This window comes from Zea mays, chromosome 1, assembly GCF_902167145.1.
Source record: "Zea mays cultivar B73 chromosome 1, Zm-B73-REFERENCE-NAM-5.0, whole genome shotgun sequence".
Classification (NCBI taxonomy): Eukaryota; Viridiplantae; Streptophyta; class Magnoliopsida; order Poales; family Poaceae; genus Zea; species Zea mays.
This window is the reverse complement of record NC_050096.1, coordinates 273,779,204-273,805,108: the sequence shown is the minus strand read 5'-3', so window position 1 is coordinate 273,805,108 and position 25,905 is coordinate 273,779,204. Positions and strand designations below refer to the sequence as shown.

The window sequence follows — 25,905 nt, the reverse complement described above, 5'->3', positions numbered from 1 at the left end:
TGGAGCCATAAAATGCATAGTCATCTATTTTCTCTCCATCCTAGCATCTGGGAAATTGTGGAAAATGGGATGCATTTTGATAGTACGGATAATTCTGTGATCATTAATGAACAAATTCATAAAAATGCCCAAGCTACCACTATCTTGCTAGCTTCACTTTGTAGGGATGAATATAATAAAGTGAGTGGCTTGGACAACGCTAAGCAGATCTGGGACACCCTCAAGATATCTCATGAGGGAAACGATGCTACGATGATCACCAAGATGGAGCTAGTGGAAGGCGAGCTGGGAAGATTCACGATGATCAAGGGGGAGGAGCTAACACAAACCTACAACAGGCTCAAGACCCTGGTCAACAAGATCCGAAGCTACGGAAGCACAAGATGGATGGATCATGATGTCGTCCGACTCATGCTAAGGTCATTTACTGTAATTGACCCCCTTCTTGTCAACCTTATTCGCGAAAATCCCAGGTACACCAAGATGACGCCCGAGGAGATCCTTGGAAAATTCGTGAGCGGGTGCATGATGGTAAAGGAGGCGCGATACGTGGACGATGCGGTCTACAAGAAGGCGAAGGGTGAGGCGCACCTTAGAAAGGAATGGGATTCTGACTGCTCTTCATCCGACTCCGACGATTAAGGATTGGCTGCCTCGGCCTTCGACAAGTTTTCGCTCTTCCCCAACGAACGCCATACTTGCCTCATGGCTAAGGAGAAAAGGGTATGTATTCAAGATTCCCCTAAGTACTCTTCTTCTAGTGATGAAGATTCTTCCGATGATGAAGTAGATTACTCGGATCTATTTAAGGGGTTAGATTGAGCTAAAGTAGAGAAAATTAATGAATTAATTGATGCTCTAAATGAAAAAGATAGACTACTAGAAAAGCAAGAGGACATTTTGTATGAGGAACGTGACAAGTTTGTTAGTGTTCAAAAATCTCTTGCTTTAGAAATTAAAAGAAATGAAATGCTATCCTTTGAGTTGTCTACTTGCCATGAATCTATCTCTAGTTTAAAGAATTTAAATGATGAATTAAATGCTAAGCTAGAGGAAGTTAACAAAATTAATTCATGTGAAGAGCCTGTTGTTATTTGTAATAGATGTAAGGATTTTAATGTTGATGCCTGTGATGAACATCTTGCTTCTATTACCAAATTAAATAATGAAGTGGCAAGTCTTAATGCTCAACTTAAGACTTGCAAGGTTGATTTTGATAAATTGAAATTTGTTAGGGATGCCTACACTGTTGGTAGACACCCTTCAATTAAGGATGAACTTGGTTTTCGAAAGGAAACCAAGAACTTAACAAGCCAAAGGACTCCCGTCCTCAACAAGGAGAAAGGGAAGGCCCCTATGGCGAGTAGTCCTCAAAGGAACCATGCTTTTATTTATGATAGGACAATTGCTAGCCGTTCTCATTATATTTTTTTCATTGCAACGCACAAATATTTATCTAGTAATATAAGTTATTTGTCTATTTAGAATTAATATTATATGTTAATTCGGATTTTATGTAATAAATTGTTGTTGTGTCGAGTTATGATCTAGCTCTTAGGTCGAGCTGAGTTGGCTCGCTCTTTTCACAAGCTATAAAAATAAATTTAGCTTAGACTCATTTTAAGCATCTAGCCTATCCAAGCTACTATGAGTTGAGACAGCTCGTGAGCTTTTTCCTGCCATTGGCTTCATCAGCTATCCCAAGAGGGTCGTGCGCACCGGGGTGTAAGTTTGGGCGGGAAATCTCCCACGTTGTCAGTGACTCGCACAGAGAGAGGCCACACCAAGCCGAAGAGATAGCTGCCCCCTTTCGCTTGATCGCTTCCCGAACAATCTACTCGCCGGCGCTCTCCTTCGCCCCCACCTTTTCCCTTCGTCTCGTTCAGATCGCCAAGGCTGAGCAGCAGCTAGCAAAGCCGTGCCGGCGTGTCGGGCAGTTGAGGAGGCATGCCGCCTAAATCCGATAGCATTGAAGGTACCCTTCTTTCTTCTTCGCTTCTTCTTGGCTGAAAAACTTACCGATTCAATCCTTAGCTCGGTCTGACCAGTGTTTCTGTTGATTTTACTGTGCCGTTTCTTCTTCTGTCGTTTCTGCAGGAATCGTCCTGGGTTTCGTCAATGAGGTGCGGTGTCCCCCCCCCCCCCCCCCCCAAACCTTACCCTAAACCAACCCCCTGCTTCTGCTTGCGCGATTAGAATTTGATTCTCCCTCCGAGTGGTACCTATGGAGTCTTAAGTTGTACTATAAGAATTATTTAGAAATCGTTAGGATTGTATGGATGTGAGTGCGACAAAGTTGACTGGAGATTGTGCTTGATGGCAGCATGCTGTTTGATGAATATTGGTCATTGTGCATACTTCTTTCTATAGGGGCAATGTTAGGATTTATGGGCTTGGCCCAATTAAGTTATTCAAATAAATCCCAGGAAAATCTCAAAAGCCCATATAAGTGGATGGCAAAGGGATAGGTGGAACCAATAGCACCATATTGCTAGTTCTTGTGGAGTAGAGCTAACTTAAATATGGAAGCCACACTCACTCACCAAGTCATGGATGAGAGGAGAGAGTGTGGAGAGCCACACGCGCGCGCGCGCTCGCTCGCCTGGCCGGGCCGGGCCGGGCCGGGCCGGGCCGGGCCGGGCCGGGCCGGGGCGGGGCGGGGCGGGGCGGGGCGAAGGGCGCGGGCGCACGACATACGCGTGAATGGTCCGCCGAAATCCGGCCCCTCGCCTTGCGGGGGCGCGGCTACCTTTTGCCGTTTGATTTTTTGGTTTCTTGGCTGTTACGCTTATCCTAACCGATCGCTACAAAATCTCAACTGATTGCGAGATTTTCGTGGGCGGATAAGCACGGGGGGTCGCGGACTCGACCCTATAAAAGGAGCCCGGCAGCCAGCCTCCAAATCATCCCAGATCCCAGTTCGCTTTCGCCTCTCTTCATAGCTCAGCCGCCTTTTAGTTCCCTTCGTCCCGACCGCAGAGGTGCATCTGCGATCAGGAGAGCAGGTCTCCGGAACCCTTCGTCTTCTAGATCCTGCACCGGGAGAGGGCGAATAAGGTTTTTGGGAAGCGTCTTCACGCGACTGCTCGTGATCTTTTGACATCGTCGACCCAGCTGATCCTGGCGCGCGCCAACAATCAGTAAGTCTAATCAGTACGCATCATCTGATTTGGCTTTTATTTCAGTTCTTCTGATTTGGTCATGATTTATATTCGGAATTTAATTTGGAATTTGTCTAATTATTCAACAATCCAAAAACCTTATTGTAGACAATTTCCTAGTTTTTCTATGGCTGCTTTTGCCGACGCGCTGAAGCCAGAAAAGTTTAATGGTATGCACTTTAAGAGATGGCAAGTCAAGGCCACGCTCTGGCTTACTGCTATGAATGTCTTCCATGTTAGTAAAGGCAGACCTGAGGGTCCACTGACTCCTGAACAGGAGAAAGAGTACGACCATGCCAATACTATGTTCACGGGAGCCGTTCTTAGCGCCCTTGTTGACCGTCTGGTTGATGCGAATATGCAGTACACAGACGGGAAACAGTTGTGGGATGCACTTACTACTAAGTATGGTGCATCAGATGCTGGCAGTGACCTGTATATCATGGAGAGCTTTCATGATTATAAGATGGTTGATAATCGCTCTATTGTAGAGCAAGCTCATGAAATACAGTGTATAGCCAAGGAGCTCGACCACCTTAAGATAGTCCTTCCTGACCGATTTGTGGCCGGATGCATTATTGCAAAGTTGCCTTCTACATGGAGGAACTTCGCCACAGCTCTGAAACATAAGAGACAGGAGATATCAGTTGAAAATCTGATAGCGTCTCTGGATGTTGAGGAGAAAGCTCGGGCTAAGGACATGGGATCTAAAGGAGGCGAGGGCCACTCCAGCGCCAACATGGTTCAGAAGAACCACAACAAGGGCAAAGGAAAGCCAAAATCTAACAAGCCCAACAAAACTACCAACTTCAAGAAGAAGAAGAACAAGGCTGAATTGACATGTTTCGCATGTGGCGAGGCGGGTCATTTTGCCAAGGATTGTCCCGATCGAGCGGATCGCCGTGGCAAAAAGGGCAATGTCAACACAGTGGTCGCTAGCAATGAGGAAGACAAAGGGTATGGTAATTTACCTTTCATCTTCTCAGTATTTCAATCACCTAGCTGGTGGCTTGATACTGGTGCTAATGTTCATGTGTGTTCTGACATCAACTTGTTCTCTTCTTATCAGGGCGCCCGGGATTCTTCCGTGCTAATGGGGAATGGGTCACATGCTTCTGTTCATGGCACTGGCACGGTGGATCTGAAGTTTACTTCGGGAAAGATCGTGCAGCTGAAGAACGTGCATCATGTCCCTTCTATACACAAGAATCTCGTTAGCGGAACCCTTCTATGTAGAGATGGGTTCAAGGTAGTTTTAGAGTCCAATAAATTAGTTGTGTCCAAGTCTGGACAATTTATTGGTAAAGGCTATGATTGCGGAGGCTTGTTCCGCTTTTCTTTGTTAGATTTCAATAATAAGTCTGTGAACCATATTTGTGCTAATGTTGATGATCTTGCGAGTATTTGGCATTCTCGTTTGTGTCATATTAATTTTGGCTCTATGTCTCGGCTTGCAACCATGAGTTTAATTCCGAATATCACCATAGTCAAAGGTTCTAAGTGCCATAGTTGTGTGCAGTCGAAGCAACCTCGAAAGCCTCATAAGGCTGCTGAGGAGAGACACCTGGCACCACTAGAACTCATACATTCTGATCTTTGTGAGATGAATGGTGTGTTGACAAAAGGTGGTAAGAGATACTTCATGACATTGATTGATGATGCGTCTAGATTTTGCTATGTATACTTGCTAAAAACTAAAGATGAGGCTTTAGACTACTTTAAAATCTATAAGGCTGAGGTTGAAAACCAACTAGAGAGAAAGATCAAACGTCTTAGATCAGATCGTGGTGGTGAGTTCTTTCCCAAAGTCTTTGACGATTTCTGTGCAGAACATGGCATTATTCATGAGAGGACTCCTCCCTATTCACCCGAGTCAAACGGGATTGCTGAAAGGAAAAACCGTACGTTGACTGACCTGGTGAATGCCATGTTAGACACTTCTGGTTTATCTAAGGCATGGTGGGGGGAGGCAGTCCTGACTTCATGTCATGTTCTGAATAGAATTCCTATGGGCAAAGAAGAGAAAACCCCTTATGAGAAGTGGGTTGGGAGAAAACCATCACTTTCATACTTGCGCACTTGGGGGTGCATGGCGAAAGTCAATGTACCAATTAATAAAAAACGCAAGCTTGGTCCAAGGACAGTGGATTGTGTCTTTCTTGGATATGCTTCGTGTAGCATAGCATATAGATTTTTAGTAGTTAAATCTGAAGTTCCTGATGTGTATGTTGATACTATTATGGAATCACGTGATGCTACTTTCTTTGAGCATATATTTCCAATGAAAGACATTCATAGCAATTCTAGATACTCTTCTGAGATAATTCCTGAACATAATACACCTATTGAGAGTTTTGAACAGCCACATGAAATTGTCCTAGAGGAGGATGACAATGATGCTCCTAAAAGGAGCAAGAGACAAAGGGTTGAAAAATCCTTTGGTAATGATTTCATTGTGTACCTTGTGGACGATACTCCTACTACCATTGCAGAAGCATTTGCATCTCCAGATGCAGATGATTGGAAAGAAGCAGTTCATAATGAGATGGACTCTATTCTTTCAAATGGTACGTGGGAAGTCACTGATCGACCCTATGGATGCAAACCCGTGGGTTGTAAGTGGGTGTTTAAAAAGAAGCTCAAGCCTGATGGTACAATTGAAAAGTACAAGGCTAGGCTTGTGGCTAAAGGCTATACTCAGAAAGAAGGAGAAGACTTCTTTGATACTTACTCACCTGTTGCTAGAATGACCACTATTCAAGTACTACTTTCTTTGGCTGCCTCGTATGGTCTCCTTGTTCATCAGATGGATGTAAAGACAGCTTTTCTTAATGGAGAGCTGGACGAGGAAATCTATATGGAACAACCTGATGGATTTGTAGTAAAGGGTCAAGAAAGCAAGGTGTGCAAGTTATTGAAATCTTTGTATGGTCTGAAGCAAGCACCAAAGCAGTGGCATGAGAAGTTTGACACTACTCTAACGTCTGCAGGCTTTGCCATTAATGAGGCAGACAGGTGTGTATATTATCGCTGTGGTGGGGGCGAAGGAGTTATATTGTGCTTATATGTTGATGATATATTGATATTTGGCACAAACATTGATGTGATCAATGAAGTCAAGTCTTTTCTATCAAAGAGTTTTGATATGAAAGATCTGGGAGAAGCTGATGTGATTCTAAACATCAAGCTGATTAAGGCAGATGGTGGGATTACTCTCTCGCAATCTCACTATGTTGAAAAGGTTTTGAAGCGATTTGGCTTCTCTGAGTGCAAACCTTCTTCAACACCTTATGATCCCAGTGTGACACTGCGAAAGAACAAGAGAATTGGTTTAGACCAATTGAGATACTCTCAGATTGTCGGTTCACTCATGTATCTTGCTGGTGCAACAAGGCCCGATATCTCGTTTGCTGTGAGCAAATTGAGTAGGTTCATGTCAAACCCCGGGACTGATCATTGGCATGCACTTGAGCGGGTTATGCGCTACCTGCAAGGTACAATGAGTTATGGAATTCACTATTCTGGTCAGCATGCAGTACTTGAAGGATATAGTGATTCGAACTGGATATCTGATGCAGACGAGCTTTATGCCACCAGTGGTTATGTCTTTACTATTGGTGGAGGTGCGGTATCATGGAGGTCATGCAAGCAGACCATTTTGACGAGGTCAACCATGGAAGCCGAGCTAGCTGCACTTGACACAGCAACCGTTGAGGCAGAATGGTTGCGTGAACTCTTGATGGACTTGCCGGTGGTTGAGAAACCAATACCAGCTATCCTTATGAACTGTGACAATCAGACAGTGATTGCTAAAGTGACGAGTTCTAAGGATAATGGAAAGTCATCAAGACATGTCAAAAGACGATTGAAGTCTGTCAGAAAGTTGAGAAACTCCGGAGTTATAAGTGTGACTTATATTTCAACAGATAAAAATCTGGCAGATCCTTTTACCAAGGGTCTACCACGTAATGTGATAGAACTCGCATCGAGAGAGATGGGTATGAGACCCGAATAAAGTTGCCATGGTGGAAACCCAGTCTATGTGATCGGAGATCCCGTGAATTAGGTCCTGGGAAGAACAAGCCATTGGTGAACTGAGGAGAGTAACCTTTGACCCTCTCTAAGTAAAGATGCAATACTCTCAAATGCTGTAAGGCAGGTTGGCTTTGTGCCTTAATGTGTTCTGTTGGCTTGTATTAGCGAAGATGTTGTCCTGCAGAACATTCTTGAAAGAACACACCTATATGAGTTAGACTGTCTAACGTCGCAGTCTATGAGATCTGGGTGATCTCTAGTAAACTCATGAAGAGACCTTGGAGTACGACGTATATGCTCCACCCGAGAAGGGGACTACTGGTAGCCAAGTACTGGTCATGACTTCAAGTGAAACCCATTCACGCAAAACTTGCAATTCAAGGCATAGTCCATTGTCCAAGTTGTGGGTTGGTGTAACTTGGAGTTCTAGGCGGAAGTTCAACTTAACAGTCTCTGCTGAAAAACTAGTATATTAAACAGTAGTGAACAGTGGCGAAAACTGCAGATGGGCATTTGAGATCTGGTGGGGGATTGTTAGGATTTATGGGCTTGGCCCAATTAAGTTATTCAAATAAATCCCAGGAAAATCTCAAAAGCCCATATAAGTGGATGGCAAAGGGATAGGTGGAACCAATAGCACCATATTGCTAGCTCTTGTGGAGTAGAGCTAACTTAAATATGGAAGCCACACTCACTCACCAAGTCATGGATGAGAGGAGAGAGTGTGGAGAGCCACACGCGCGCGCGCGCGCTCGCTCGCCTCGCCTCGCCTGGCCTGGCCTGGCCTGGCCTGGCCGGGCCGGGCCGGGCCGGGGCGGGGCGAAGGGCGCGGGCGCACGACATACGCGTGAATGGTCCGCCGAAATCCGGCCCCTCGCCTTGCGGGGGCGCGGCTACCTTTTGCCGTTTGATTTTTTGGTTTCTTGGCTGTTACGCTTATCCTAACCGATCGCTACAAAATCTCAACTGATTGCGAGATTTTCGTGGGCGGATAAGCACGGGGGGTCGCGGACTCGACCCTATAAAAGGAGCCCGGCAGCCAGCCTCCAAATCATCCCAGATCCCAGTTCGCTTTCGCCTCTATTCATAGCTCAGCCGCCTTTTAGTTCCCTTCGTCCCGACCGCAGAGGTGCATCTGCGATCAGGAGAGCAGGTCTCCGGAACCCTTCGTCTTCTAGATCCTGCACCGGGAGAGGGCGAATAAGGTTTTTGGGAAGCGTCTTCACGCGACTGCTCGTGATCTTCTGACATCGTCGACCCAGCTGATCCTGGCGCGCGCCAACAATCAGTAAGTCTAATCAGTACGCATCATCTGATTTGGCTTTTATTTCAGTTCTTCTGATTTGGTCATGATTTATATTCGGAATTTAATTTGGAATTTGTCTAATTATTCAACAGGCAACACATCCTGAGCGGGTATGGTATTCAGGTGCACATTTTAAATCTATGACATCCAACACAAATGTAAGGGGTTCTTCGTAAAATTTTGTGGGAGAGGTTCTTCGTAAAATTGGCAGCTACCGCTGAATGTGAGATGAATGTACCAGGTTTAAAATGTGCACGTGAGCACCGTACCCCTTTAGGTTCAGGTGGAGTTAATTTGTATCATATGGACCCTAGTAACCATTCTGATTAATCGGTGTATATTAGTTTCAACTGGCACCACTTTGTCTCTGATCACTATTATGAATGATAGTAATTGCAGTCGTTCTCTATTTAAGCAGCTACCTGCCATCACTTGCTGGAATAGTGCGTAATACATTCCGTGGCCAGAATATTTTTTTTTGAAGGAAATGGCAGGAGCTCTGCCTAATCATTAAAAGGAGATAGTTTAGAAAATACACTGTACAGGTCCGAGGACCGAGATAAGACAGACTAGCAAACACAACGTGAGGAGCGCTCCCAACAGACCCACACAAATCCGCGAAACCACTGCAGCAACCCTAATACTGAAGGAACATGGCTCTCTTGAAAGTGCACACGTCCTCTTTAATCTTCAAGGCTAATTGGATAGGGGTGAGGGCGCTGTTTTCAAATATCCTCCGGTTTCTCTCCTTCCAGATGTTCCACAGGGTGTATATCATGAGGCCGTTGAAGTCACGCTTTTGGTTCTTTGGGAGCGGGGAGGATGTAGCTTCCCACCAGTCTTTTATGCTGGAGAAGTGAGTAGGGTCAGCCTGGGCCAGGAGGCTCAAGCCCTCCCAAACTAGAATCTGACACCACACCGCCCGGGCAAAAGGGCAATGCAAACAGAGGTGGGGGCCGGTCTCCAAGGGACCATTGCAGAGGGAGCAGTTTGGTTGGTGCGGCCAACCCCGAGTGGCCAGATTGTTAGCAGTGAGGAGCTTGTCCTGTAGAAGAATCCAAGCAAAAATCTTGCACTTTTGCTCTGCTCGTGCCCGCCAAACAAAATCAGAATTAATGTGGTTGTACGATCCAATGAATTGTGCATTGTAGGCTGATTTTACCGTGAAGACACCGTCGGGGTTCCATTTCCAGGCAATGGAGTCCGGCACCTGTGGTTGGAGGTGCAAATCATGGAGTCTAAACCAGAGGGAGACGAATTCCTCGATCTGCACCGTGGAGGTAATCTTGACTCTCAACGACCTGATCCAATTCCCGTCATTGATCTCAATGGCAACTGACTTGTTCTTTCTTGTGACTAGCTCGAAGAGGTGTGGTGCTAGGTTTCTTGGCGCCATGCCATCAAGCCAACTGTCGTGCCAGAATTTGGCTGTCTTGCCATCTCCAACGGTGACGATGGTGGAGGCGCTAAAGAGGAGCCTGTCTGCAAGGTTACAAGGCACATCAAACCCTTTCCAAGGGTGATCATCTGTCGTCCAGCTCTTCCAAAGCCATCTTAGCCGGAGGGCGCAGCTGAATTTGTCGAGGTTGAGGATGCCCAGACCGCCTAGGGTTTTGGGCTTGCTGACTAGTGGCCAAGCCACAAGACAATGGCCTCCATTTGATTCAGCCTTTTCTCTCCAGAGTAAGGAGCGGCGGATCCTATCGATGCGTTTACGAGCCCATGTCGCGAGGGGAAAGACCGACAAGTGGTATGTGGGCATAGCGGACAGGACGGAAGACATAAGCGTGAGACGACCATCCCGATTGAGCATGCTTCCTTTCCATCCGGCCAGACGGTTCTGGATTTTATCGATCAGAGGTTGGACATGAATTTTCTGGAGCGCCCGGGTGTGAAGTTGGAGGCCTAGGTAACGACACGGGAAGGTCCCCCTGGTCCCTTGGAACGGCTGGAGCACGTGGTCTAGGTCTATGTTATCACATCTTATCGGGTGGATAGAGCTCTTCTCAAGGTTGGTGACCAAGCCCGAGGCACAGTCAAAAGCGTGCAGGATGTCTTTGACCGCCAGGAGGTCTTCTCTAGAGGGGTTGATAAAGATAGCGGCATCATCGGCATAGAGAGAAGTCCTCAATTTTGTTGTAGTTAGCGGAATGGGGGAAAGGATCCTATTTCTGGCTGCAAGGTCCAGGATACGCTGCAGCGGATCAATGGCAAGGATGAACAACATAGGGGAAAGGGGGTCTCCCTGCCTAACCCCCCTCCTGTGCTGGATGTTTGCTCCTTGTCGGCCATTGAGGAGGGCTCGAGACGAGGCGGACCCAAAAAGGATGGAAATCCACTCACGCCATCGAGGGCCAAAACCCATGGTCTGGAGGACTTCCAGGAGATAGCCCCAATTAACTGTGTCGAAAGCCTTTTGGATGTCAAGCTTCAGGAAGAGCGCCGGTTTTTTTTGCTTGTGTAGTCTTCTAACTACGTTATGCACATAAAGGAAGTTGTCTTGTATACATCTTTTATGGATGAAGGCACTTTGGGACTTGGAGATTAGAGTGTTGAGGAGGGGGGCCAGCCGGTTAGCAAGCAGTTTGGAGAAGATTTTTGCGATGTTGTGTATCAAACTGATGGGGCGGTAGTCCCCCACTGTCAAAGCATCCGGCTTTTTAGGTATAAGCACGATGTTGGCAGAGTTGAGTAAACGAAAATCCGCCCCATTCATGCTATGAAGTTGGTGAAAAGCCTCAAGAACATCCTCCTTGATGATATCCCAGCATACTTTGAAGAATAAACCTGTAAAGTCGTCCGGGCCTGGTGCTTTGTCGCTCGGCATTGAGAAGATTGTTTCCTTTATTTCTTCGAGGGAGAACGGCGCTTCTAGCGATGAGAGGTCATGCTGCGCTAAAGCTAGAGCCGGCAGTTGAGGGTGATCCCTCTCTCCGGGGTTGTCCCTAGGTGAGATTTGAAGTGTTCCTGAATGATTTTTCTTTTTCCTCATGGGCTACCGCTAAGTTTCCAATTGGGGGCTGCAGGCAATGGATGAAGTTTTTACGTGCTCTGGAGCTAGCAGATAGGTGGAAGAACTTAGTGTTCGCGTCGCCCAACCTAATGCGAGTGAGGCGAGCCCGTTGACGGATCCTCGATTTTTCAATTACAGCAAGTCCCAGTGCCCTGGCTTTGAGTGCCTTTAGGAGATCCAGTTCCTCTTGGGTGAGCATATGCTCCTCTTGAGCAGTTTCGAATCGGAGGATTAATTCTTTGGAAATTTCAAGATGTAATCTCATGTCTCCCACTTTGGTCTTACGCCATAGTTTGATGGCCTTTGTTGCACGCACTAGTTTGATATGAAGGCGCTTCATGGGTGTAAAGGAGGAACGAAGTGGTTTCAGCCAGGCAGTCTGAACCGCCTCCTTGAATCCCTCCATCTTTACCCAAAAATTTTCGAAGCGGAAAGAGGGGCTATGTGTCGTTGTCAATTCTCCCTGGAGGAGAAGCGGAGTGTGGTCAGACATGAGGGAGGGAAGGGAGTGCAGATAGAAGCTAGGAAAAAGTAGCTCCCATTCCGTTGTACAGAAAAATCTGTCAATTCTTGTTAGCGTTGGATTCGCTTGCCCGTTGCTCTAAGTGTAGCGGCGGCCATTGAGGTGGATTTCCTTCATCTGTAGGCTGTCCAGTGCTGATTTGAACGCGCCCATGAGGCGCCGATTCAAGTTACAATTATTTTTATCCGAGGCTTGATATATGAGATTGAAATCTACTAACGCCAACCACTTTGTCCAACGTTGTGCTGCGAGGCCACTTAGTTCTTGAAGAAAAACAAGTTTCTCAGCGCTCGACTGTGGCCCATAAACCCCTGTGATCCACCAAGCTGAATTGTCCGCCTTCATAGTGATCATGGCCGAGACAGTGTATGAGGTGGTGTACACTTGCGAAAGTGAGAAAAAGTCATTCGAAGCTGCAAGCAGAATCCCTCCCCTAGATCCAATTGCAGGCAGCACAGCAGTGTTGTTTAGAAAATTCGGACCCAAGGTACGAAGGATGGTTGCATCGTCGACTGTAGTGAGTTTAGTCTCCTGCAAGCAAACAATGGTACTACCAGTATCCCGAACTAGTTCTTGTACAGAATCACGCCTGGCCACTTCATTGAGCCCCCGCACGTTCCAGCTCAAAATTTTGCAGTTATGTTGAGACAATGGTAGACAACTTGAAGTTCCCAGAACACTGCAGATAGTAGACAGGCCCTTGTAACGACGAACGACGACGGCTAAGCTGAGTGGTCCAGCAGAATCGCAGCAATTGAAGGCCCCTGGCTGCTGCCGTGATTCTCGGCCACCGAACAAATTGGTTGTGCAGATACACCAAGACGCATTCAGGACAAAAGAACGAAGAAGTGCTAGACGTTGCAAAAGACTAAGGCCCCCGCAGAGCATGCCAGACCGCATGTCTTAAACCTGCGCCGCAGGCCCCTGTGATGGAAGGATTCCGCAGAGGTCCATCAGTGCTTGCAGCACCAAGGACGACAGTGGACCCTTGAAGAGGTTGATGCAGGTCTCCAGCGCGGCACTTGCAGTAGCCTGATCAGATGGCTGGCCTTCCTTAGGCAGCAAGCCCAGGCGCTTTAGCAGGACCTGGCGTGCTTGTTCCTGGATGTTCCCACGCGGCCATGCGATCACCGCCAGCCGCATGCTCTTGCGGGTCGGCCTGGCAGCTTGCTTCTTCTTTGTCTTCAGTGTTAGACTACCCGTCTAGGGTTTGTGTTATTCCCTGTGTAATGACCGTTATACCCCTGTGTAATGGGCCTTGGCCCAGTTACTCTCTCTATTTAATATCACTCCCAACCCCTGATTAGGGTATGGGTTCCTATTCTAACATGGTATCAGCTTAGGGTTTCATCCTCTCCTCCTGCTACAGCCGCCAGCCGCCAGGGGACGTCTTCCCCTTGCAGCCGCGCCTCTCTCCCGCCGCCGGCCCCAGCCCCCAGCCGCCGGCCTCCCCTCTACCTCCCTCCCTCCCCTTCCCACTCGTCCCCAGCCGCCGGCCTCCATCCGCCGCCGGCCCCAGCCCCCAGCCGCCGGCCTCCTTCCGTCTACACAGCGCCGCCCGACCCCGCACTCGCGGCTCGTCGCGCCGCCAGGGGCTGCTGCCGCGCCGCCTTGGACGGCCGCCGCCAGGACGCGCCCCTGCCGCACTCGCGCCTGGGCGCCGTGCTGCTCTGGCGCCGACCCTGACGCCGCCCTGCGCCCGGCCCAGCCACCGCTCCGCCTGCGCGCCCTGTCCTGTGCCAGCCGCGCCTCCCCTCTCCAGCAGAGCGCGCCCTCCTACCCCCTCACCTCCACCGCCGCAGCCCTCTGCTCACCCTCTGCTCATGGCGGACCTCCGACCCGACCCGCACACTGCCGGCCTGGTGCAACCGTCCCTGACCGCGGACCTGGGCACGGCCCCCACTTCCCTGGCCGCCGGCGTCGCCTCCCTGGGCCTCCCTACCACCGGCCAGACCCACCCCATGGGCCCCGGCCGCTCCGTGGCCGATGCCGAGGCTCCCTACATCGTCGGCCTACGGCCCATCCGCGACGTCTCTTCCCCGGCCCACCGTCGAGGCTCACCACCGGGGTTTCCTGCCCTCGCGGCACCCCCCCGGTACCGACTCCACCCTCGGCGACACCCTCGCCACGATCCAGGCGGCTGTGCTGGCCTCGCAGGAGCGTGCGCGCGCCGCCTCCCTCGCCCTGGAGCGTGAGCGTGCTCTGGGTGCCGCTCTGACCACCCAGATGGCCACCACGCAGCGTCTCCTCGGCCGCCCACCGGTCGCCCCGGTGGAACCCCTGGAGGACCCCCGCGACTCCGACCTCGACGCCGACCTCATCGCAGCTCTCCACGCTCAAGCCGCTGGTCTGCACAACATCCGGGCCCTCGTGTCCGTGGTGTTGGATCCGGCGTCTTCCCACTACCCCCGGTGGCGTGGACAGGTCCTCCTCACGCTGCGACGGTTCGTCCTCGACGATCACGTCCTCGTCGACCACGACGCTCCACCGCCTCGCTCCTGGTGCCTCATGGACAGCGTTGTCCTCTCGTGGCTCCACGGCACCATCACCGTTGAGCTACAGGACATCATCCGCGACCAGGCGGACACTGCGCGCCAGGCGTGGCTCGCTCTCGAGGACCAGTTCCTCGGGAATCGGGATGCTCGGGCACTCCACCTCGACGCCCAGTTCCACCTGTTCTCTCAGGGGGACCTCTCCGTGGGCGAATACTGCCGCCAGATGAAGGGCCTCGTTGACTCTCTCCGCGATCTCGGCGAGCCAGTTGTCGATCGTACCTTGGTGCTGAACCTCCTGCGTGGCCTCAGCCCCCGCTACGGCCACCTGAAGGCTCTCATCAAGAGGAGCGTGCCCTTCCCCACCTTCCACGCCGTGCGGAACGAGCTTCTCCTCGAGGAGCTCACCATGGCGAATGAGGCACACACTCCTGCCTCGGCCCTCTACAGCGCTCCTACCAGTGGTCAGCCACCTTCAGGGGGCCAGACCACCCGTCCTCCGTCGACCGGGGCTCCCACCCGCCCCCCACCTGCCGTCCCGGCGGCCCCTCGTCCGACTGCCACGACCGACGGGGGTCGACGCTCCCGCAAGGGCGGCCGTGGGAGCGGCGGCTCCTCTCGTGGTGGTCCCTCCGGCCGGGGTAGCGGCCACGCGTGGCCGTCCTTCTACAACCCCTGGACCGGGACCATCGCCATGTGGCCGGGCCAGGCACCGAGTACCCCCCGTCCTCCGGCGCCCGCCCTCCTGACTACACCTCACTACGGCGCACCTCATTATGGTGTTCCCGTCGCGCCCCAGGCTCCGCCCGCGCTCCTGCCCCCGGGGACCCACACCTCGACGCCTTGGTCCCCGCCGGCTGGTGGTTGGGACAGCACCTCCCTCGCTGCTGCTTTCAGCACCATGGCGATGACCCCACCCCCCTCCGACTGGGTGATCGACTCCGGTGCCTCGTACCACACCACCCCCACGGCAGGCACGCTCTCTCGCTCTCATCCCCCACTCCCCTCTCACCCATCCTCGATCGTCGTTGGCAACGGTTCCACTCTGCCAGTCACCTCAGTAGGTGCCTCGGTTCTTCCTAGGCCGTTTTACCTCAACGATGTTCTCGTAGCTCCCCACATCACCCACAATCTTCTTTCTGTTCGTCGATTCACTACTGACAACTCTTGTTCCATTGAGTTTGACCCCTCTGGTTTTTCTGTGAAGGATCTGGCCACCAGGACCCTTCTCGCCCGCTGTGACAGCTCGGGGCCTCTCTACACGCTCCAGCCCTCCACCGCCGGCGTGTCTCCACCTCCTGCCTTGGTCTCCACCACCTCCTCCACCACATGGCATCGACGTCTCGGCCATCCTGGACCCGACGTCATGACCAAGATTACCAGTAGTCTCGATCTTTCATGTAGTAGGGGACATTTTGAGGGTCTCTGTCATGCTTGTCAGTTAGGCCGACATACTCGTCTCCCATTTACTACTTCTTCTTCTCGGGCTGAGCAGGCTTTTGATCTGGTTCATTGTGACCTTTGGACCTCCCCTGTACTCAGTCTTTCTGGTTATAAATATTATCTGGTGATTTTGGATGATTTTTCCCATTTTCTCTGGACCTTCCCGCTTCGGTTGAAGTCGGACACTTTCACCACCCTCACACACTTCTTCACCTGGGTATCCACTCAGTTTCGTCGCCCGGTCCGTGCTCTGCAGTGTGACAATGGCCGCGAGTTCGATAACAACGCCTCTCGCTCCTTCTTCCTCACTCATGGCGTCCAGTTGCGTCTCTCGTGCCCCTACACTTCTGCCCAGAACGGCCGAGCCGAACGCATGATCCGCACCACCACTAATATGCTCCGCTGTCTCCTCTTCCAGGCGTCTCTCTCTGCCAGCTACTGGGCAGAGGCCCTGCATACTGCCACCCACCTCCTCAACCGTCTTCCCTCGAAGGCGGTACGCCACCCTACCCCCCACTTCGCCCTTTACGGCACAGCCCCTTCCTATGACCACCTTCGCGTGTTCGGCTGTGCCTGCTACCCTAACACTTCCGCTACCGCTCCACATAAGCTTTCTCCTCGCTCCACCCGCTGTCTATTCCTTGGCTACTCCCCTGACCACAAGGGGTACCGGTGTCTGGACCTCACCTCCCACCGCATCATCATCTCTCGTCATGTCGTCTTTGACGAAGATGTGTTTCCCCTTGCTGGCTCCACCCCACCCACCGATCTTGACTCCCTCCTCGAGTCCGATCCGATTCCTCCCCCACCTTCGGCTCCCCGTCTTGCGCCGTTACCTGCTCCTCGTGCGGCCCCCACGACCTCTTCCGCGCCACGCGCGGCCCCGTCGACCCCGCCTGCGCCACGCGCGGCCCCGTCGACCCCTCCTGCGCCACGCGCGGACCCGTCGACCCCGCCTGCGCCACGCGCGGCCCCGTCGACCCCGCCTGCGCCACGCGCGGCCCCGTCGGTCCTGCCTGCACCACGCACGGCCCCGTCGATCCCGCCTGCGCCACGCGCGGCCCCGTCGACCCCGCCTACGCCACGCGCGGCCCCGTCGACTCCGGCTCGATTCGCCAACCCCGCCCTCGTCTACCATCGCCGCGGCCACGCCACTACCTCGGCACCCCCCGACGCGTGCCCATCGACGAGCGCGGCCCGCTTCGCCGACCCCGCCGTCGTCTATCACCGCCGTGAGCCGGCCCCTCCAGCCGCTCCCGACGTTCCGGTGGCTCACTCCGAGTCATCCGTATACCACCCGGTCGCCATCCATCGTGACCCCGGGCACGTCCACCCGATGGTGACTCGGCGCGCTGCTGGCGTTCTCCGCCCCGTCGACCGGCTCATCCTGGCAGCCGCTACGACCAGCACTCCACCCGACGCTTCCCCGGTACCCTCCTCCGTTCGCACTGCCCTCGCCGACCCACACTGGCGTCGCGCTATGGAGGAGGAGTACGCGGCCCTCTTGGCCAACCACACTTGGGACCTGGTGCCGCGTCCACCAGGCACCAACGTGGTCACCGGCAAGTGGCTATTTCGCCACAAGCTGACCTCAGACGGCTCCCTCGACCGCTACAAGGCCCGTTGGGTCCTTCGGGGCTTCACCCAGCGCCCCGGAGTGGACTACGACGAGACCTTCAGCCCTGTCGTCAAGTTCGCCACTGTTCGCGCCGTCCTCTCCCTCGCCCTCTCCCGCGACTGGGCGATCCATCAGCTCGATGTCAAGAATGCCTTCCTCCATGGCACTCTGACGGAGACTGTCTACTGCAGCCAGCCCACCGGCTTCGTCGACGCTGACCGTCCGGACCTGGTTTGCCGGCTGAACCGATCCCTGTACGGCCTCAAGCAGGCGCCACGGGCTTGGTACAGCCGCTTCGCCTCCTACCTGGCCTCTGTCGGCTTCGTCGAGGCCAAGTCGGACACGTCCCTGTTCATCTACCGGCGCGGCGACGACACCGTCTACCTCCTGCTCTACGTCGACGACATTGTGCTCACGGCATCCACCGCCGACCTCCTTCACCGCACGATCGTCGCCCTTCAGCGGGAGTTCGCGATGAAGGACCTGGGGCCCCTCCACCACTTCCTCGGCGTCACCGCCGAACGTCGGCCTCAGGGTCTCTTCCTCCACCAGCGCCAGTACGCCATCGACATCCTGGAGCGGGCTGGCATGTCTGACTGCAAGCCCTGCACCACGCCTGTCGACACTCAGGCGAAGCTCTCTGAGGACGACGGGCCTCCGGTCGCCGACGCGACGTCCTACCGGAGCCTCACCGGCGCGCTCCAGTACCTCACGTTCTCCAGGCCCGACATCGCTTACGCCGTCCAGCAGGTGTGCCTACACATGCACACTCCGCGGGAGCCCCATCTCACTGCGCTCAAGCGGATTCTACGCTACCTCTGCGGCTCCCTCGACTACGGCCTCCTACTCCGCCCATCCCCGACGTCGGAGCTCGTGGTCTACACCGACGCTGACTGGGCTGGCTGTCCCGACACGCGCCGGTCCACCTCCGGCTACGCCGTCTTCCTGGGCGCCAACCTCGTCTCTTGGGCCGCCAAGAGGCAGCCCGTCGTCTCTCGCTCCAGCGCTGAGGCCGAGTACCGTGCTGTGGCCAACGGCGTGGCCGAGGCCTCCTGGCTGCGCCAGCTCCTCCACGAGCTTCACAGTCCCCTCCAGCGCGCCACCCTCGTCTACTGCGACAACGTCAGCGCGGTATACCTCTCCACCAACCCCGTGCAGCATCAGCGCACGAAGCATGTGGAGATCGACCTGCACTTCGTCCGCGAGCGTGTCGCTGCCGGTGACGTCCGCGTTCTCAGCGTCCCCACCACGCTTCAGTTCGCCGACATCTTCACCAAGGGGTTACCGTCGAGTGTCTTTTTAGACTTCCGATCCAGTCTCAACATCTGTACAGGATAGAGTTGTGACTGCGGGGGGGTGTTAGACTACCCGTCTAGGGTTTGTGTTATTCCCTGTGTAATGACCGTTATACCCCTGTGTAATGGGCCTTGACCCAGTTACTCTCTCTATTTAATATCACTCCCAACCCCTGATTAGGGTATGGGTTCCTATTCTAACATTCAGGTTTGATGGCGCTTGATGGAGCTCCTGGAGCAGTGGTGGTGCAACAGGGCAGGTGTGGTTGCTGATGAAGGACGCCACGGTGGTAGTGGCCGGCTCCCCTAGCTCTGGGAAAACAGTTGTAGCCTGCTGAGCGGTCTCCATGCCGGTGACAGGAGTTGTCTCCGAACCACAGCTACCCCCAGCGCTGAATATGAATTTTAAGCTAATCCCTAGAATAGAAAAAAAGTTTAGATTAATTTCAGTTTGAATGTTGACTCCTCTCGGCGCTACTTTAACTACTGTTTGAGTCTGCTCGTTATGTAAGATAATTAACCAGATTCTATTTCAACTGTATGCCCTGAGCTTAGAGTTTATGATGCACAAGAGCTTACAACTGCAGAAAGTAGCTTACAAATGCAGAAAGTACAATGTGTTTGCAGATCACTTTTGGCTTTTTCTGTTCAGTGTAGGTTATTTTTTGTCCCGTGCCCAAGATATTACTGCAGATTGTTTTCCCCCTTTAAGAATTTTATTTATGATGTACATGCATAAATCTGCTTAGTTACATTGTTAATTTCCCAGTTAACTAAATGCAATCTCCTTCTGAATTCCAATAAGACGGGGAGGAAGTATACTATCTTTTTCCTTCAGATACTTCCCTTTACTTAATTTGGTTGGAATTATCTCAGTATACTGATGCACCTTAATAGTGTTTGTGATTGTCATTATGAAATGAGGTTATTCAGAAAGGATTTTGTATACAGTTCTTCAATTTTATGCTGGATAAAAAAGGTACTCCCTCCATTGCAAAATATAAAATGTTTTAGTTTTATCCTAGGTCGAACTTATCTAACTTTGACAAGTTTATAGAAAATGCACCAATATTTACATCATCAAATTGGCTTCATTAATTCCACCAAGGAATACTTGATATTGCAGTTGTTTGGTTTTGTAGAGGTTAATACGGTTTTCAATAAGTTAGGTCGAAGGTACAGAAGTTTGACTTGTGGCAAAAAAAATATATTACATTTTGGAATGGAGTACCACATTGTTTGCTCAGCTTTGAATATTTTGTTCTTCTAAGCTCAGAGTCAGAGCACTATATAGTTGACTTTACCATGTCTCTGCAGCAAAACAGGCCATTGAATTCACAAAATGTAGCTGATGCACTACAAAAGTTTAATCTTAAGAAGACTGCGGTACAAAAGGCACTGGATGCATTGGCTGACAGTGGACAGATTTCCTTCAAGGAGTATGGCAAGCAGAAAATTTACATTGCTCGGCAAGATCAATTTCACATTCCAAATGGCGAAGAACTTGAGGAGATGAAGAAAACAAATGCCAAGTTACAGGAAGAACTCATGGATCAAAAGAAAGCAATTAGTGAGGTTGAATCTGGTGAGTTCCAAACTTTAAACTGGTCCCATGGTCTACTAAATACAGTAAACAATATCATATTTCAAAACATCTAAATATAAACCTTCTACAGAGGTACGAGGTCTGCAGTCAAACTTGACACTCGCAGAGATTACATCAAAGAAGACTAAATTACAAAGCGAAGTAGGTGCATAAAAACGTTCTCCTCAACAAAGCTTATTTGCTTTCAATATAAGCAGTCATCTCGTTAAAAAATGTTCCCTTCTGCACATTATTGTGTCCTGTGTTCCTTTAGACTAGTTTTAATTGCAGGACCAATATTTGTTCAGGTCCAGGAAATGGAAGAGACACTAAATAAATTGCGGAGTGGTGTTACCTTGGTGAAACCTGAGGACAAGGAGATAATTGAGAATTCTTTTTCTGAGAAAGTTAACCAATGGAAAAAGCGGAAGAGGATGTTCAAGGAGCTTTGGGATAATATTACTGAGAATAGCCCAAAAGATCAGAAAGAATTTAAGGTTCTTGCAGCATCCCCCTTCTCACACTACCAGCACCACCCCCAAAGCTGCCTTTGACTGCACTTAAGACCTGTATATGCTTTTGATCAAGCATTTACCACATCGATGGTAGACTTTAACAATTAACTGCTACTAGTTCTTTTAGATTCACAGTTTCTTTTAGTTTACATTTTCTTTTGTTTTGTGTTTGTGATTACCACATGATGCTGATGCACAATATGCACTGCAGGAAGAACTTTGTCTCGAGTACGACGAAGATGTTGATGTGAACTTGCAGCCTTACTCTGACATGCTAGCAAGTCTAAATAAAAGGCGAAAATTTTGCCGCTGATGATGTGACATAAGAGCATCTCAAGTTGAAAGTAGGCTACAACCGTTTCGCAGTTTCACCAGCTATGCATTCGTGGTTCTACTGGTTCTTACGGTCTCTGTAGCTGAGATGTTCCAGATAGATAATCTTGTCTTCTGTTAATATTTATTGGCTTACTTATGAGTTTTCTATAGTCGGTGGCTTCAGACCTTAGTGGGTTAGTTTACCCAGGCAGCAGTGAGTTTAATACTCTATCTGTTCCAAAATATAGTTCTTTCTAATTCTTTTTCTTACGTCCACATTCAAATGAATGATTATGAATGTAGATATATATACAAACTATATTCATAGGTTATTTAATGAATGAATGTTTAGTATAAAATGAATTACATTTTTGGGATGGAGGAAGTTTTTTTTTTGACAGAGGGGAACATCCCTATTTCATTAAGAAATAGTAACAGGACAATGGTTCTTACAAGATCACAGACTTCACCAACAACCAAGAGCCGACAAGACTAACGCAACTATCAGCTACGCAAGAGAGAGACCCAAATAGGTAAGCGCAGCAATCCAGAAACATTTGTTCGATCTCCTAGAGACTGAAGAACAGCCAGAGAGACAAACTAGAACAATCCAAAAGCAGCCTGGACCAGTCACCAGCAGCGACGAGCATAGCTAAGTTTTTATCTAACTACAAAGATAAGCTGATTACATCAAACAAGACAGAACTCAGAAAGATGTAACAGCAGCCAAAATGTCACTGAAGGCGCCTGTCGACCAGCTTCCAACCATGGGCTTTGTTGTAGATGTCACTTGTTATCTTTCGGATTCTGCGGCTTCCTTGCTCCGCCAGGTTTTTTCCCTTCTTTGTCTGCCGAATAGATCATACGTCAATCCAGTAGCAACAAGAAAAAAACCACATTAGATAGGTCATCGATCAGATTAGCATTGAAGCAACAATCATTTCGAGTTCGTCAAATTGCACAAAGGGCAGCACCACACCCAAAGAGGACCATTTTTTCAGTTTTACAAAAACTGTTAATCCAGGGACCAAAAAGATCAGCAGCATCTCTGGGAGTAGAGATCAAGTTAAAGGCAATTTGGAAAATTCTCCAAACAAATCTGGCCACTGGACAATGAAAAAATAAATGATCTATGGACTCCAGAAGTCCACAGAAAACACAATCAAGGTTCCCTTGCTAGTGTCTTTTAAACAGATTATCCTTTGTAAGAATCTTCTTATATCTGACCAGCCACAAAAACACTTTAATTTTATGTGGTAATCTGGTTTTCCACAAAAAATTCGAAGGAATAGCAATCTGAGAACTCTTCATTTCTTTGTACAAAGAATTAACTGAAAAACTTTTACCACCCAACAGCCACACAGAATTATCTTCTTCCTCAGAAAGCAAGACATCACTACATTGGGTAATGAGGTCATTATAAGCGTCACCTAAAACACCAGTTAATCTTCTTCTGAAAATAAGCGCCTGAAAGTTCGGGGAGATGACTTTATGAACTGTGATATCCTTATCATAAGCGAACTCAAACAAGTTAGGGTACTTGTCCGCCATTTTTTCAGAGCCACACCAGATGTTTTTCCAGAAACTTGTGCTCTTTCCATTGCCAATATTTTTTTTGCAAAAATTATAAAATTTGTCTCGAACTGAGAGGATACCTTTCCATAAGTGAGAATCAGTAGGTTTTTTTCTCAGAAATGATAGATTTATTTTTAACATATTTGCGACTGACAATGGTCTGCCACAAGCCACTAGAATTTTCTAGTCGGATGGAGGAAGTATAATCTTTATAACTATTGAGTAACGGCAAAATCTGCATCCTCTTCATTGTATCTAGACTTTTGTATACTCCTATATAGAGAATACTAAGTTCACTTCCGCCACTAGAGAGTTCTTAGCGCGAGGAGCCATGGCGTTCGATTTGTTGCATGGGATCGGAACGAGGAAGCTATAGCCTGGTGGAAGCTATGCATCCCGGTGCTCCACCCGCCGCTGAACTGGCTTCAGCTGGGGAGGCCGGAGGGGATTACATCTGCGACGTGGGAGACATTTCGGTTGGGGATCGTGTCTGAGCATTCTGAGGCAGCGCCTGAAGCCGAGCACGGACAACCTGCAATAGATGATGATACTAGTAAGTTATCTAGCCCTTTCCATTCCTCTCTCCGTGAAGAGTTCTGGTGTGATATTGGTTTCCCAAAAGAACGCCGGTGGTGGGAAGATACGGAAGAACCAAACACATCGGCTGATACGATGATCGGCCTACTGGGAGACATGGGAAGTTTGATGAACAAGGCTGATGCCGAAGCAATCCTGAACCCAGTGGGGAGAAAATCGTATGAAATCGGTCTGGCTAGTTCATCGACACCCAATGTCGGAACTGTCAGCACCATTGCTTCGAGCAATGTCTCTATCTATAGCCGCAAGGAGAGCATCGAAAATCAGAACAAAATGAAAAAAAGAAAGGGGAGATGCTACGGATGTAAAATTCGTCCTTGGCGCGGTCCTCTGCCCAGGATCAGTAAACGGTTGATCACTCTCGAGGCATTCATGCCGAGCTTGATCAATGGGCTTGATAGTTTGAAACGGCCATTATCAGATGAGAAGTTCAAGAGTTCTTGGGTGACGAAAACACACAACATTCAAACTAAAGAAACCTCTTTAGAAAATGTGCAGCTGCTAAACGCTTCGGGAGAGGAACAGAGGCATTTATTGCCTTTAAGCAGGGCTCAGCTGGTACAAAAAGCAAAGACATATGGCGCTTCGCGTGAATCATTACGACGGCCAGCTTTAAATCAAAAGAAAGGTCAAATTTCTCCCAAACCAGTGCAGCACTTAATCCGACCCTCATACGCTGAGATAGCTGCAAGACAGCCTGCAAACCTCAAGCCTCAGCGCCAGCATATGCTAACAATGGAGGAGAAACCCCATCATGGTGAGAGAACCTTCGTACCTCGCCATCATCAGCGCAGAGAGCAATTTCCTCGGGGCGGCAGGGCAGGGAGAGGTCCTGGACGTGGCTCTCCAGCGTCCGGTCGCGGAAGGGGAACAGGCCAGAACTGGGCGTGTGGCCGTGGATACGCGCCGCAGCAGTATGCACCTGTTGCCTCATCCCAGCAGCTTGCGCCTGTGGGAATTCAAAGGATCGGAAATCAACAGGAGATAGTGGGTGGAAACCTTGCTGCTGAAGGTGTGCACGATGCGACTCAGAAATGGGAGAATCGAGATTTCAAGGCCAAGAAACCAAGACCACCACACTGCTATCGCTGTAAGTGCAACGGGCATCTAGTTGAAGCATGCAAAGCAGATTTAGATTGTTATGTATGCAATAAGAAGAATATACATATTGCGGCCAAATGTCCTTTGCTCAAGATGGAGAAACCATCTGCAGCCATGAGCGGATTTGCCAAGAATGAGCTTTGTTTCTTTCGCATACCAGTTTTTGACTATAGACTTGAAACACCTGATGCTGCTCCAACTGGATTGATAAAGATGACTGGGGGTAAGCTTGATGTTGTCTCAATTCAAGCTGAATTGGCAAAATTGTCAAGGGTTGAATGGGCTTGGGAAGCTTTGCAGCATGGGGAAGATTCTTTCCTTGTTGCTTTTCCATCAGAAGAAGAATTAGCAAGGATGTCTGAAATGGAATACAAGATGAGGAGCAGTGGAGTGACCTTAACCATATCTGAATGGAAACATGGGGGCGATGCAACACCAGCCTACTTTTTGGATGAAGTGTGGGTGCATGTTACTGGTGTACCTCACGCATGGAGGCATTATCTTGGTTTTTGGGCGCTTGGATCAATGATTGGCACCACCATTGATGTTGATATGTATACATACAGGAAGAAAGGTGTGATTCGAATCTTGGTTGGGACACTAGATAAAGAACTTCTTCCGCTCACAACAGATGTGGTTTTTGATAAGGTGGGGTATGAGATTACATTCTCCATGGAGGATCAATATTTTGAGCCGGCAATACCTCCACCAAATTCTCTTGTACCCAGAGAAAAGGATGATGATAGTGAAGGAAATGAGGACGCTGCAAAGGATAAGGAGAGAGTGCAGACTGCTAAAAAAGCTAAGAACACCAAAGATGCCTCAGGCTCCAAGTCCATGCAGGGCGACAATGAATCTGCTCCTATGCAGACTGATGGTGAAAATCTGAATCACAGCATTGGTCACATCGTGGTGGCTCCTTCTGATCCAAAGACAATTTTTTCACCAGGCAAACCCCTCAACCTTGAGCAGGGTAAGTTGTCTGGAAAAAAAATTGTGTGACCAAAAGGTGTGAGAAATCAGGGGGAAAGGATGTCAGATTGAATCCACAGGTTAGTGGTTCCTCTGTCGATGTCTATAACCCTTTCGATTGTATGCAGCTTGATATAGCTAACAATTATATAATCAGAGACATATATCAAAATTTTCTTCCTAATAACGATTTATTGGTACATGATGTTGATACTTCAGGGGTTATATGCTCTGATGAGCAGCGCCCAAATTATACTCAACTTTATGAAACCAATGAAGTAGAAGGGAAAGAGCATGCTAGCTTGGACTTGGGGATGAGGAAACAACCATGCATCGATGTCATATTAGGGAGACATATT

The 25,905-nt window shown here is 49.8% G+C and overlaps 1 protein-coding gene across 1 annotated transcript; it reads left to right on the top strand.

Moving 5' to 3' along the window:
* Positions 1–1,947: 1,947 nt before the first annotated feature.
* On the top strand, positions 1,948–21,299 carry LOC103643888 (homologous-pairing protein 2 homolog). The gene is made up of 7 exons (XM_008667061.2): positions 1,948–1,975; positions 2,098–2,123; positions 14,879–14,906; positions 20,181–20,471; positions 20,563–20,633; positions 20,780–20,968; positions 21,198–21,299. The coding sequence occupies exons 1-7, from the start codon at positions 1,948–1,950 to the stop codon at positions 21,297–21,299; spliced, it is 735 nt and encodes a 244-aa protein (XP_008665283.1).
* Positions 21,300–25,905: the final 4,606 nt, after the last annotated feature.

Bases quoted from the DNA above. Each gene is read 5' to 3' on its own strand.
- LOC103643888 (XM_008667061.2), top strand. From the start codon at position 1,948: ATGCCGCCTAAATCCGATAGCATTGAAG. The intron at 2,124-14,878 runs GTGCGGTGTCCC...TCTCATCAAGAG, and splicing joins TCCTGGGTTTCGTCAATGAG to GAGCGTGCCCTTCCCCACCT. The intron at 20,472-20,562 runs GTGAGTTCCAAA...AACCTTCTACAG, and splicing joins AATTAGTGAGGTTGAATCTG to AGGTACGAGGTCTGCAGTCA.